Source organism: Orycteropus afer, unplaced genomic scaffold (assembly GCF_000298275.1).
Source record: "Orycteropus afer afer isolate SDZICR_OR568_19922 unplaced genomic scaffold, OryAfe1.0 scaffold00099, whole genome shotgun sequence".
Lineage (NCBI taxonomy): Eukaryota > Metazoa > Chordata > Mammalia > Tubulidentata > Orycteropodidae > Orycteropus > Orycteropus afer.
Window position 1 is genome coordinate 8,916,649 of NW_006921686.1, and position 14,403 is coordinate 8,931,051.

General features: G+C 49.7%; 1 protein-coding gene across 1 annotated transcript; it reads left to right on the forward strand.

The window, feature by feature from the left end:
* Nucleotides 1-350: 350 nt before the first annotated feature.
* Nucleotides 351-7,692, forward strand: LOC103198761 (cytochrome P450 2A13). Its single transcript, XM_007942968.2, has 9 exons — nt 351-530; nt 801-963; nt 2,075-2,224; nt 2,444-2,604; nt 3,809-3,985; nt 5,406-5,547; nt 6,120-6,307; nt 6,830-6,971; nt 7,511-7,692. Exons 1-9 carry the CDS (start codon nt 351-353, stop codon nt 7,690-7,692), a joined length of 1,485 nt encoding a protein of 494 aa, XP_007941159.1.
* The last annotated feature ends 6,711 nt before the right edge of the window (nt 7,693-14,403 follow it).

Consider the following 14,403-nt stretch of genomic DNA (forward strand, 5'->3'; position numbering starts at 1 on the left):
TGAGACCCCAAATCCAGAGCTGAGGGACTCCCCTATGCAGATACTCCAAAATATTCAGTTCTGGGGTTTATCTCCCCTCTCCCTCAAATCCAAAGCCCCAAGGTGCCCCTTCCTGAGGTGCCACAAATTTCATCTTGGGGCCCCATCACTGTTAATCTCCCTTGAGGTCTTACCCTTCTCCCTGGCTGGCTGCGTCCCAAGCTAGGCGGGGTGCATGGTGGTGGGGCGTGTAATCGGGACATGAGATGACAATTACACAATCAGAACAAAGGTCTGCCCTTCTCCCTCATGCAATATAAGGGCAAACCACTTCAAGCCATCCGTATCTGACCATCACCCTCACTGCCACCATGCTGGCCTCGGGGCTGCTTCTGGTGGCTCTGCTGGCCTGCTTGTCTGTCATGATCTTGACGTCTGTCTGGCGACAAAGGAAGCTCTGGGGGAAGCTGCCCCCTGGGCCGACTCCATTGCCCTTTATTGGGAACTACCTGCACCTGAATACAGAGCAGATGTACAATTCTCTCATGAAGGTGCCATGAGGCGGGTGATGGGTGGAACGGAGTCAGGGATGAGGGAAGACATGGTGGCAGGGGACTGACCAAATTGGACCAAAGTCCCAGGACAGGGGCCTTTGGGAGGTTCAGCCTCAGAGGCCTCATCAGGAAAGAGCAGATCTCAGGCTGCTCAGTCACTTACTGTCAGAGCCAGGAGGGAGACAGGCCAGCCTGTGGGGTCTAGGCACAGAGCCAGTTCAGAGGTAAGGCCCACTCCCTCTAAACACTGCCACCCACCTCCACCAGCTCAGCAAGCGCTACGGTTCCGTGTTCACGGTCCACCTGGGGCCCCGGCGGATCGTGGTACTGTGTGGATACGACGCAGTGAAGGAAGCACTGGTGGACCAAGCTGAGGAATTCAGTGGACGAGGCGAGCAGGCCACCTTCGACTGGCTCTTCAAAGGCTACGGTGAGGGGACCCCAGTGGGAGAATGTGGGCAGCAGACCCAGTGGCCTCCGTTTCCCTACCACCCCTCTCCCCAACTCACCTGCCCACTTCAGACTGTGGCAGACCCTTCCCTCAGGTCTTCCAGCTCCCCGTCCCTGCTCATTGTAACCTCTCCCTCAGGTCTAACCTGCCTGAGAGTTCCTGCAGCCCCGTATCTCCGTGTCTGTCTGTCTTCAACTCTCTCTCTATAAGCTATCATCTGGCCAGTGTCAGATGACCCGGTAAGCAAAGTAAGCATGGGCTTACGTGTGCCCCCTTACTAATGTGTAGTGAGCAATTCCAGTGTCTCACCACATCAAGGATTCTGCTTCTAGGCATGGCTGGTGTCTCTCTCCCAGCCACAGCACCTTCCTACAGAAACAAAGCCTCTTCAAACTTACAACCCCTGACAGGGACAGAGTGCCCAGCAAACATGGTAAGCACGGGCTTACTTGTGCTGAGCAGTTTCACAGCTGAAAACCCCACGTGAAACTGTTCACTACAGATCAGGCAGCAAGCACAAGTGAGCCCGCGCTTACCTTGCTTCTTTCTGGGTACCGCGCAGCCCTTAGAATCTCCCTACACGTCAGGATACCTTTGTCTTTTTCCCACTCTTTGCCTCTCTCTTCTCCTTCTTCCACTATTTTTGCCTCAAATCCCCTGCATCTGTCTCTGGTAACAACCTCCAGACCCTGCCTCTCTTTCTTTCCAACCGATCTTTTCTCCCTTCTCCAGTTCAGTTTTAGAATCCTCTCAATTTGTTTCAGCCTCTCAGCTCTCCATACACTTCGTTTCTCCTTTTCCTTCACCTGCCTCTCTCTCTCCAAGCCCGAATCTCTGCATCTCTCGGTTTCTCTGTTATCTGCCTTGCCTCTGTCTCTTCTGTTCCCGTTCTTCCAACTCGATCTCTGATTTCTCTGATTCTGTTTCTTCTCTCTGCGTCTCGCGCGCTCACGCTCTCTCGCTCGCGCGCGCGCTCTTTGCGGCTCTGCATCCTTCTCTCACTCCCTCTGCGCCCCCCTCTCCCGGGCTCTCAGAAGTCTGGGCTGTGGCCTGCCCCCACCGCTGACCTCCGCACCCCTTGGCACCCCAGGTGTGGCGTTCAGCAACGGTGAACGTGCCAAGCAGCTACGGCGCTTCTCCATCACCACGCTGCGGGACTTCGGCGTGGGCAAACGCGGCATCGAGGAGCGCATCCAGGAGGAGGCGGGCTTCCTCATCGAGACCTTCCGGGGCACGCGCGGTGAGAGGCGACCGGAGTGCGCGCGGAGGAGGAGGGAAACACCGGGCGGGAAGGACTGGCGCGCTCTGGCCCCGAGCAGGGGACCAGGCTGGGGAAAGGCGCCTGGGCTCCCAGCTCGGGTCTCATCACCTCAGTGCCGTCCTCCTGGAATTCTCAGACTAGCATTAGACCCCAGAATGACTCCCCCCAACCCGCTTCTCTCCCGGCCCCGCCCCCCAGGCGCCTTCATCGATCCTACCTACTTCCTGAGCCGCACCGTCTCCAACGTCATCAGCTCCATCGTCTTCGGGGACCGCTTTGACTATGAAGACAAAGAGTTCCTGTCACTGTTGCGTATGATGCTGGGAAGTTTCCAGTTCACAGCTACTTCCACGGGACAGGTAACGGGTCCTAGCCTGGCCCCACCACGCCCCTACCCCAACCTGCCAGCAGCTCCCCCACGCGGAGGTCGATGCCTCAACACCTCCTCAAGACAGGGTCCATTCCAAACCAGCCCATACTCCTGGACAGCTGAGTAGCTGCACCAGAACTCAGGAGAGGGGGCCAATACCCAGGCTTCACGGATACCTGGATCTCGCAACAGGTACCCCCCAAAAAAAAACAAAACAGAGCCTGCAAGCAAGATATATGCACTCAGCACCCCACTCACCTAGACAGGTGTTCCCAACCCAACTTACCTTAATATCTAGCAGGTGCTCCTTACCCTGCCCACCTCCCAAATCCCTAAACACTGAATCCCCAGTGCTGTAAAATTCAACCCCCCCAAATCCTCTGACATTTATATAGGTGTCCCCAATCCAGCCCCCTACAGTATGTAGACAGTGCCTCCTACCCAACCTACTTAAATACTTGAACACCTGGAGAGGTACCCCAACTAAGACCCCTGCACACCTGGACAGATTGTTCTTTGAACACCCAAATAAGTGTCCCCCAATCCATTCCACTTGAACACCTTCAGAGGTACACCCTATACAGCCCACTTAAATATCTGAATACATGAATAGGTAGCCCACAAACCAACCCGCCGTTAATACCTGAGCACCTGTACAGAAGCCCCCAGTGCACATCCCCTTCTTATTGTTGCTATGTGCCGTCGAGTCGGCCCTGTCTTATAGCGACCCCTCCTTGGGTTTCTGAGGCAGCATCTCTACTAGAGAAGTAGATTGCTCAACCTTCCTTCCAAGGAGTGGCTGGTGGGTTTGAACCGCCAGCCTTCTGGTTAGCAGTCAGGTGCCTTAGGCACTATGCTACCAGATATGTATGGGGACAAGTGTCTCCACCCTAGCCCACCTGAGTGCCTAAACACCTGGACAGGTACCTCCCAACCCAACCTCACTTGAATATATGACACTTGGATATGTGCCCCAATTCATTTCACCTAAATTCTTGGTTAGGTACCATCACACTTAACCCACCTGAAAACTTAGGTATATACTTCCATGCAGCCTCACCTAAAATACCTGGTGTTTACCTAGACAAGTGCCTTGAACCCAGTGCCTGCCTTCCCTGAGACGAGGTTCCTCTCCCATCGGGTCCTGCCCACTGACTGCTGTGTCCTTTCCTGTCCTGTCCTCCCACCCCCAGCTCTATGAGATGTTCTCCTCAGTAATGAAACACCTCCCAGGACCACAGCAGCAAGCCTTTAAGGAGCTGCAGGGGCTAGAGGATTTCATAGCCAAGAAGGTGGAGCAGAACCAGCACACGCTGGACCCCAACTCCCCACGGGATTTCATCGATTCCTTCCTCATCCGCATGCAGGAGGTACATCCCAGCAGCCAGTGCAAAGGGGAGAGAGCTGGTTTCCAAAGCCGGCAGAGGGAAGTCAGGCCAAGCAGGAGCACAGCGGCCCATTCAGACTAGCCCCTCATCATACTAACCCCCACAGTCCCGATTATAACTAACCACCACTGTTCCACAGACTGTGCCCTCACCCATGACACAACCTCTGCACGTGAGTCATGACTGGTGCACTTCTGTTGCACGACTGGCTCCTCTGGGCGGCACAAATGGTTGAGCATGGGGCTACCAACCAAAATGCTGGTAGTTCGAATCCACCCAGAGGCTCCAGGTAAAGAGACCTGGTGCTCTGCTTTCAAAGGGCCACATGAAAAGCCTTGAAAAAGCCACAGAAACCCTCACAGAGAGCAGTTCTGCTCTGAAACACACGCGGTCTCCATGAGCTGGAATTGACTCAATAGCAACTAGTTTTTGTTTTTTTTTTTCAATTGCACTAGCAGATGCCAGCCACTATTTTAAGTGTGTTATAGTATTTTCCAAGGAGCTCTGGTGGCACAGTGCCTAAGATTTGACTGCTCACCAGAAGGTTGGCAGTTCAAACCATGGAAGGAAGACTGGGCAATCTACTTCTATAAAGATTTACCTCCTCGGAAACCCAAAGGGGGTTCACTGTGAGTTGCAATCGACTCAGTGGCAATGAGTTTGGTTTTTGGTATAGTATTTGCCTGTTGAACATTTGCAAGCTCCTTGAAGGACATTCCATTGTGACCTCAATTTTACAAATGAAGACACTCAGGCTTGGAGAAGACAGCCTGAGGTCACACAGCCAGGAAGTGGCAGAGTCTAGCTCTAACCCTAGTCTCTCGACCCTAAGGCTGGTGCTTTCAGCCACCATGCTTTCTTACCTTGGTTAGCAGACACCTGTAGGGACTGGAAACCTGGCTTTACTATGTGACAGTGTAGGGTCCCCACCCCTGTCCAGATGTCAGTCTCCCATCTGTGCAGATGGGCAGTATGGAATCTGCCGTTCAGGGTAAATGTGTCAAAAGGGGAGAGTCTTCCACTACAAACTTCAGGATTTTCAGTGAAAGGACTAGGATGCCGTCACTACAACTCCATGTCTCAGAAAATCGGGTTTGATTTCTGACTCAGTCCACCTCTCCATCTCTGTCCCTCTCTCACACTCACCATCCCTCTCTATCCTTCTCTTTCCAAATATTCCTGCCCAAAAAAGTGATGATTCAAAGGCAGGCAGTGAGCCAGGCAGAGCCAACAGAACCTGGAGACCGGAGAAAGCATGGCAGATCTAGGGTCCCCCTTCCACTTCTGGTCTAAAGAAAATGAGCCCTCAGGGATCTAAGAGAGGTGGGTCCATAGGGACAACCCCTAAAGGGTCCTTCGAGAGTAGGGAGCAGGCTTGGCCTGAAACCCCCTCTCCCCACAGGAGAAGAACAACCCCAACACGGAGTTCTACATGAAGAACCTGGTTCTGACCACACTGAACCTCTTCTTCGCGGGCACTGAGACCGTCAGCACCACCCTGCGTTACGGCTTCCTGCTGCTCATGAAGCACCCAGATGTGGAGGGTGAGGCTGGAAGGAGCTTTATCTCTGACTCAGAAATTCTCTGAACCCATTAAAATGCACCCCCATCTCTCCCAGATCCCTGAACCCTTAGATACTCCCTGAGGCTCAGAGAAAGGGTGCTGTTCAGCTGACAGGCACCAGGTGAGTTTCACTAGCTATTGAAATAATGCAAATGTATGAACTTCTAGCTCCGGTGCTCAGCCCACATAGTACCTGCTGCCCCGTGCTCTGAACCAGCCCCTCAGCCCCCTTGCACCTCCCCTATGATCCTGCCACAGATGTGCCCACCAGGCTCTGCTCCAGCAACATGTATGGCTGGCCTGTTTTGAATGGTCTACATCCATGTCACAGGGAGCCCTGGATGGCACAAATAGTTAAAGCATTCCACTCGTAGCTGAAAGGGTGGTGGTTTGAACCTACTCAGAGGCACCTCACTAGAAAGGCCTGGCAATCTGCTTCGGAAAGGTCACAGCCTTGAAAACCCTAGGGACAGTTCTGCTCCGCACACTGGGGTCACTGTGAGTCGGCATGAAACCCTTAGATACCTAAATGCATCCTCCCTCCTCCCTCAGCCAAGCTGCACGAAGAGATTGACCGGGTGATCGGCAAGAACCGTCAGCCCAAGTTTGAGGACCGGGCCAAGATGCCCTACACAGAGGCAGTGATCCATGAGATCCAGAGATTTGGAGACATGATCCCCATGGGTGTGGCCCGCAGGGTTGTCAAGGACACCAAGTTCCGGGACTTCCTCCTCCCTAAGGTACTGTCCTGCCCAGCCCAGAGGGCCTTCCAACCCTCTGACCTCTGAATTCTTAGAAGCTTTCCAGCCCCCATCCCAACTCCCTCAGTCAAAGATCTTCCCACTGGGGGACTCTAATCCCTTTATCTCCCCCACACTTCTGCCTCGGGAGACATAAATCCATGTCCCTCAAATGTCCTGCCTCAGGAGACACAAATTGCATGTCCCCCAAACCTGTCTCAGAAAACACAAACTTCACATCCCCCAATTTCCTCTCAGGGAGCATGAGCCCCACGTCCCCCAAACTTCCTGTCTTGGGAAATATGAACCCTCAAATCCCCCAAACCTCCTGTTTCAGGGGACACAAAATTCCTATCCTCCAAAGCAACTTCTTCAGAAGACCCCCCAACTCCCATACCCCCATTTCCTTTCACCTCTTTCCAACTCTTCCAACTCCCCCATTCTGGTTTTAACTCCCATGTGCTCCCAGCATTCCCACCCTCCACTCAGCCTCATCATATCTCCCTCCCTCCTCCCCACCAGGGCACTGAAGTGTTCCCCATGCTGGGCTCTGTGCTGAGAGACACCAAGTTCTTCTCCAGCCCCCAAGACTTCAACCCTCAGCACTTCCTGGATGAGAAAGGGCAATTTAAGAAGAATGATGCCTTTGTGCCCTTCTCCATTGGTAAGAGACCACTGTCTGCTGCCAGACCATGGCACATACCACCAGGGGCCTCCCTCATCCCGTTCAGTTCCTCTGAGGTGTAGCTTCCTATCTTTCTCCAGCTTGGAAGGCCCTCTTAGAAGCTACCCTTGAGCCACCCTGCTGTAACCTCCATTAATACGAAGCACCAAGGACCTGCACCTAGGCAAAAAGGAAGGGGTGATCGAACCATCTCGGAGATTAGGAAAATAAGGCTCAGAGTGAGAGTGGTCCAAGGCCACACAACAGACCCCAGATTCCTAAGAAGGTAATGACAGCATAGCTGCCATATTTATTAGGAAGGGGCATCTAACGTTCCCATTGCTATAGCCTGGCAGGGGTCATCCCTGTCTCATTACAGGGGAAACCGAGGCACAGAGAGCATTAAAGGCTTCCAGGAAAGTTTCAGGCCACACTATCCAGCCCCTCCTCTCTAGGAGAATGTTAACTGGGAATCGGAAGTGGGGCGAGGCTGCAGTGAGAGTCGCCTCACTTCCGGCCCTTCCACCTCACCTCTCCAGGAAAGCGGTACTGTTTCGGGGAAGGTCTGGCCAGAATGGAGCTCTTTCTCTTCCTTACCACCATCCTGCAGAACTTCCATTTCAAGTCCCCGCAGTCACTGAAGGACATCGATGTGTCCCCCAAACATGTGGGTTTTGCCACCATCCCACCAAACTACACTATGAGCTTCCAGCCCCGCTGAGCAAGCGCAGTACTAGGGCGGGGCTCCTGGGAGGGGCAAATGGGGAGGGGGTGGGGCTAAAGGACTGGGCGGAGTTGAAGCAGAAAGCTGAGGGCAAAGGAGGACCAGACCGTGGACAAGAGGACAACAAGAAACGCTATGGGCCCTGTCCACTTGCAAGAGAGAGACCCTTCAGAGGTGGGATGGGAGGAAGGAAATCCTTACAACTATCTTGTAGATAATAATAATTACTATTATTTATTAAGTACATGCTCTGTGTTAGCGCTTTACTAAAAGCTTTAACATACACATCACTTAAAGCTCACAAACCTATGCTATAGGGACGGTGTCCATGCCCATTTTACAGACAACACAGCTGAAGTTCAGAAAGCTTAAGTCTCTATCCGCGGTCTCACAGAACACAAGTACTTGAACCCAGATCTGTGCAGGGATGGCTAGGCTTAGCCTACAGTTCTTGAGGCAGATGCATAAAAGACACGGCTTTCTCAAGTAAAACAGCAGCTTAGTATATTGCAACATGATCTGGACAGATCTATCCAGGGGGCTTTCCTGCCCTGGTGGGCAGCTGACCTGATTTCACCACACACTTGCTGGCCACACTGTTGCCCGTTCGTGAACACCTCGGGTGCCAGGGCATAATTCTGTGCCTGCCCCCAGGTAAGACCTTGGTGTCGGGTTCAGAGTTGATGGGAGGACAGGAACCAGACCTCTTAATGAGGTGGGTGAGGGAGAGAGAGACTGGCAGGGACTATGGGAGAATGTTGGATCACGGGGATGCATTTCTTTCCATTGCACGTGGCGTCACCATGCGTTGGGGGCCAAATTGACAGCGGCTAACAACAGCAGCATTTGACAGCCCGCGTCCATCCATGCGCACATGTCTTTAGGAGGCATCTAGAAACCTTGCCTCACAGAACCTTAGAAGTGTTCAGTTACAAAACTGTCAGATCTTAGAACTACAGAGTCCCCAGTTCAGGATCTTGGAATCTCAGATTCCCAGCATCTTAGACTGAGAACATTTGAGTAACTATGCTTGGAAGTATGGGGGCTCAGGATTTTGGCATCAGGGGTTGCTCTGCACACCTCTTTGAGAACTGCATTCTCAGCACCACAGCCAAATGTCATTCTTCCGAGTTGAATGTTCCTTCTGGGAAAGCAGAGAGAGAAGAAAGCAGGGGCTAGAGCTAACTGGGTTCTGCCAAAGGGAGGTACCTCCTGAGGAAGACAGAGTAGGGAGGAGATCTTTGCCCTGCAGGGGGATGAGAGGGAAGAGGGAGTGCGTCTTAATCCCCATAACCCTCAAACTCACACTTTGAAAGTAGAAAGCAGTAGATCAAAGCATTACCAGAGATGCTGAGAGAAGTCACATTCCAGCCATCAACACCTAGTCAGTCACACTTGTCCAAACAGGACAAGCAATGAGATCGGGCTGGGGACTGAGGAGAACGGGAGCCTGAATTCCAGTCCAGGCTCTGCTGCTAATTTCTTGGGGATTTTCTTTATATATATATAATTTAATTTTGTTGTTGCTGAAAATATACACAGCAACGTATAAACCAATGCAACATGTACAATTCAATGACATTGATTACATTCTTCGAGTTATGCAACCATTCTCACCCTCCTTTTCTGTGTTGTTTGTCCCCCATGAGCATAAACTCACGGCCCCCTAAATTTCCTAGCTAATCTTTCAGGTCACTGTTGTCAATTTGATCCTGTATCTATAGATCTTAAAAAAAGCATAATGCTCAAGGCAGACTTTTTTTTTTTTCCCAGTTAAGCTAAAGTATTATTTGGTTTTAAGAAGATTTCAGTGGATATTTTTGGTTTAAGATGTAAAGATGATCTCAGGGCAACAGTTTCAGGGGTTCTTCCAGCCTCCATGGCTCCATATAGTCTGGAGTCTATTAGAATCTGACATTCTGTTCTGCGTTTTCCCCCTTTTGATCAGGATTCTTCTATAGAAGCTTTGATCAAAATGTTCACTAATGGTAGCTGGGCACCATCCAGTTCTTCTGGTCTCATGGCAAAGGAGGCAGTTGTTCATGGAGGCAAATAGCCACACATTCCATATCCTGCTCCCATTCCTGACTCTCCTTCCTCCTCTCTTGCTCCTGCTTCTCTGCTAACATGAAGGACTGTCTGTGGTGATGTCACTGGGCCTTGCATGACCATTTGCAAACTTATAAGACCTCTTAGATATTCTTGAGCCTCTCTGTCTGCCCTTACTTTCTCATCTGTCTCATTCCTCCACAGTAATTACATGAAGGTCAAAACACAGCCCAGTGCTGAAGAGCTGTGGGGATGGGAGGCTGAGAGTGGTGATGTTCCTGAGGTAGTTTATTTTTCACCACCCTCTTCTGCCAAACCAAGAGTCCCTAGAGTTAAACCATGCATGACACAAACATATGCACACGTGCACACACTCCTACACACACATACACACATACACACACACACCTGTTTTTGCCATAGCAACAATAGCAAGTAGCATGTTGTCCTACTTTGTAAGTGCTACTATACCAGAAATACCACAAGTGGGTGCTTTTGAAGAACAGAAATTTATTTTCTCAAAGATAAGGAGGCTAGGAGTCTGAATTCAGAGCACTGGCTTGAGGGGAAGGCGCTCTGTGTGTGTGTGTGTGTGTGTGTGTGTCAGTTCTGGGGAAAGATACTTGTCTCAGCTTCTGTATTCCCAGTGTTCCTCAGTTCCTTGGCGATCTTCATGTGGCATCTGTCCCCCATTTGTGCTTGCTTCTGTCTGTGTCAAATCTCCTCTTTTTAAATCTCAAAAGTTACTACGTTTAAGATGCACCTACACTGATATGGAGGAGCTCTGGTGGCGTGGTGCCTAAGGTGTTTGACTGCTAACCAGAAGGCTAGTGGTTCAAACCCATGAGCCACTCCTTGGAAGGAAGGTTGGGCAATCTACTTCCATAGTGATACCGCCTTGGAAACCCAAGGAGCAGTTGCTATGAGTCAGTCGTGACTCATGAGTTTGGGGTTTTTTTTGTTTTTGTTTTTGTTTTTTTGGTACACTGATATGGCCATAATAAAGAACACTTTATTCCCAAATAGGATTACATCCACAAGTATAGGAGTTAGGATTCTAACACATGTCCTGTAAGAACACAATTTAATCCATAGCACATGTATTGAGTGCCTCCTATGTGCCAAGCACTGTGCTAAACCCATTTTCTTAGACTGGGTTTCCAGAGAAGCAAAACCAGTGATGCTCATGTATAGAGAGAGATTTATCTACAGGAAATGGCTCACACAGTTGTAGAGACTGACAAGTCCCAAGTCTGTGGGTCAGACATCAGACTGAAGGCTTCTCCTAACTCACATAGCTGTAAGGACTGATGAACCCAAGATCGGCAGGTTGCTGGCTCACAGGCTGCAGAGGCTGACGAATCCAAGATTGACAGGCTGCTGGCTCAAGTCCAAAGAACCGGAGGTCAGATGGCGACAAGCCAGATGCAGGATCAGAGAGCTTCGTCAGAGTGTCCATGTATCCATATATCCATATATATGTATATATAGGAAGCAGGCCACATCCCCAAAGACACTCCCTTTCAACTGACTGGCTGCTCACAGCAGATCTCATCATGGAAGAGCTTACATTATATCAAATATTATGGGTAATGATAACTGCAAACCACTAAGAATCATGGCCCAGCCAATTTGACACACAAGCTTTACCACCACACACATCATGCACGAACTCATTCAATCCTGTAAACACCATGTGAGATGATGATGGATGACCCCACATTACAAATGAGGACATGGTCTCAAAAGTTTAGGAACTTGTCCAAAGTCACTGCAAAAAGGTCAAGGGGGAGGCAGCAGCCAACTTCCTCTAGCTTCCCAAGAGGGAGAGAGAATTACCATCAGCAACATCAGCCCAAGGCTGATTCCTATGAAGCAGAGGTCAGACATGCCAGCACCCCCAACATGTTTACCAGTTCTGACACCAACCATCCTCCACACCCATGGCACTCTCTACTTCTCTGCTGGGTTCAATAATTCATTGCAATGGCCACACAAAACTCACAGACTATGGCATTTATTAGGGAAGTAACAGGTTACAGTTCAGGATCAGAAACAATTCAGGATACAGTTCTTCAGGCAGGATAGCTTCTTCTCAACCATGCCACAGGCATGCTTCTCTTTGGCCTCGGCCTCAGCCTCTGCTCTGCTCAGACCAACGTTACAAATCTCTTTTAGCTTTGCTGTTAGGTGCCCAAAGAGCACCCTACTTCACCAGCAAGCCTCCTGCCCAAGACACTCAGCTTTCTCTCTCCATAAGCTGAAAGGCCCACTGCTCCTTCTCATGCCAGTCTCTTGACTCTGCTGCCACCATCTCTCTGCTGTTTCCCTGCCAAGGCTTGGGTCCAATGATGTCCTGGTTCTTCTGTCTTGATGGTAGTGAGATCCCCCTTTCTGCCTCTGGGATGACTCATTTTAAGCCTAGTGGAATGACAAAATTGGCCAATCCCCAGGTTAGAGTTCCATACACATTATTTGCATGGTCCCACCCTCACAAGAGTGCCATGGACCTTATTTACATGATCCAATAGGCTATCCAAATGCACCTCACATTTGCATAATTTCACCCAGTCATCTGGTGAAAGTCACAAAGACCATATTATATAATTCACTGAGTCACAAGCCACACCCTGGCGCTTCTAGCCATTGGCCCTTTCATACGTGAAAGATTAATGTCCCCTTCCCAATCATTTTAAGTATAAGTACACCCATGAAAGTGTGTAAGCCAGTACTCCATGCCTTTATCTCCCCCCATTTTAAATAGCCACTTTCTAAATTGCCCATCCCTATCAAACCAGCCCTCTGAAGAGACAAGCATGTTCCTTTCTCTGAAGAATCTTCTGCTCCAGTTAGAACTTTGAGAATCTGCATCCGTAAGCAAAATCCAGTCTAGAGCAAACCATCAAATTGCAGCAATTTATACCAGCTCAGCGTCAAACATCTTCCTCTTCATTCAGTTGGGTTCTGGTCAGCTCCACCCCAGCCATCCAAGCTAGGTCATGGTTACCAGCTGCAAGCTTGGGAGTTCACACACCTCTCTGCACTTCAGACCAGCCAATCCTTCCTCTATCATCCCCAACCTCCCTGGGCTAGATCAATGGATACCAAACTCAGCCCGTTTCTTCATTGCTTCACTTTCCCCACTTCCACTTATCAAGTGGACCCGTGGTGTGCTAGGGGAAAAAAGATCCCAGATTCAAACATGTTCTATAGAAACTCTTTCATTAAGCCTGAGACATGACAAAGACAATCATCCATGATGAGGGAAACCACCAACATGTACACAGCATAGAAAGCTGAATGCAGTCCACTGAGTCACTGCCATGGAGTAATTATATATGATTGAAACCAAAGGAAATCATCATAAAATCATGACTGGTAGCAGGTCAACTCATTATCATCACAGCCAGGACTACAGAAGTGGGGAAAGGGCCATGATTGGGATACGTACACAATTGAAGATTAGAAAGGGTTACAGGATTGATTCTGGAGCTTGACCACCTGGCTAATGGTAGTCAATGTATGACTCATAACCAGGTGGTCCTGTGTCATAGCCACAATGTGGCTACAAGATAATACCAGGAGCCCAAGCTTTCATTTAAATTAGATAACATTTGGCTATTTTCAGTAAATCATTAAGGACACACTCAGGCAAGTTCCCTAGTTCTTTGTGTGAGTATAATCTACTTTCAGGGAGCTCTGGTGGTATAGTACCTAAGGCATTTGACTGCTAACCAGAAGGCTGGCAGTTCAACCCACCAGCCACTCTTCAGAAGGAAGATTGGGCAATCCACTTCCATAAAGATAAACAAAAAACAAATTCACTGCCATCAAGTCAGATCTGACTCACAGTGACCCCTCCTTGGGTTTCCGAGGCAGTATCACTACGGAAATAGATTGCCCAAAACCCAAGGAGGGGTTGCTATGAGTCGGATCCGACTAGATGGCAGTGAGTTTGGTACTTTCAACCACACTCTACTTGGGTGCAAACTGTCCCTCCTTAAGTTTCTCCTGGACTTGTCATGCATAACCACATTGCTGGTTAAATGATCAGAACAAACTCAAATGGCATCTGAACTTACGTCAAGACTCAAAATGGAGTTAGGGCTCCCGCTGTAGACTGCAGCCTTCTACAAACCAAGAGCTTTAGAATTTAAGGTCTAATAACAGCACCACAGCAACACTTGCAAACCTCCACAAACAGACAGAGGTGGCTGCATGTGAGGTGCATTGGCTGGGAATCAAACCAAAATCTCCCACGTGGAAGGCTAGGATTCTACCACTGAACTACAACTTCCCTCATTATTCTTCCCCTAATTCTATTTGCAGATGGTAACAGGGATCCAGCTGGAAACAGAGAAACATAGTCTGCAGTGTTATAAAAAAAGATATCACAGAGAAAAGGTGGCTTTGAAGCTTAATAACCAGCACAGTTTGGACTTACTACTTAGTGTCCATAGGCTACCTTCTCCACATATTTGCACTTCCAAGCAACAAAAGAACCTTATGCCTCTAAATACAAGATGTAATTATACTTTGCATAAATGAAGACACTTCCAACCTATTATGAAAATAGGGAGCCACAGCTCCCAACAGCCACAGTACCCTTTTCTGAGTAGTATGAATTACTTCTCAAAATCAGTCACAGTTCTATGTCCT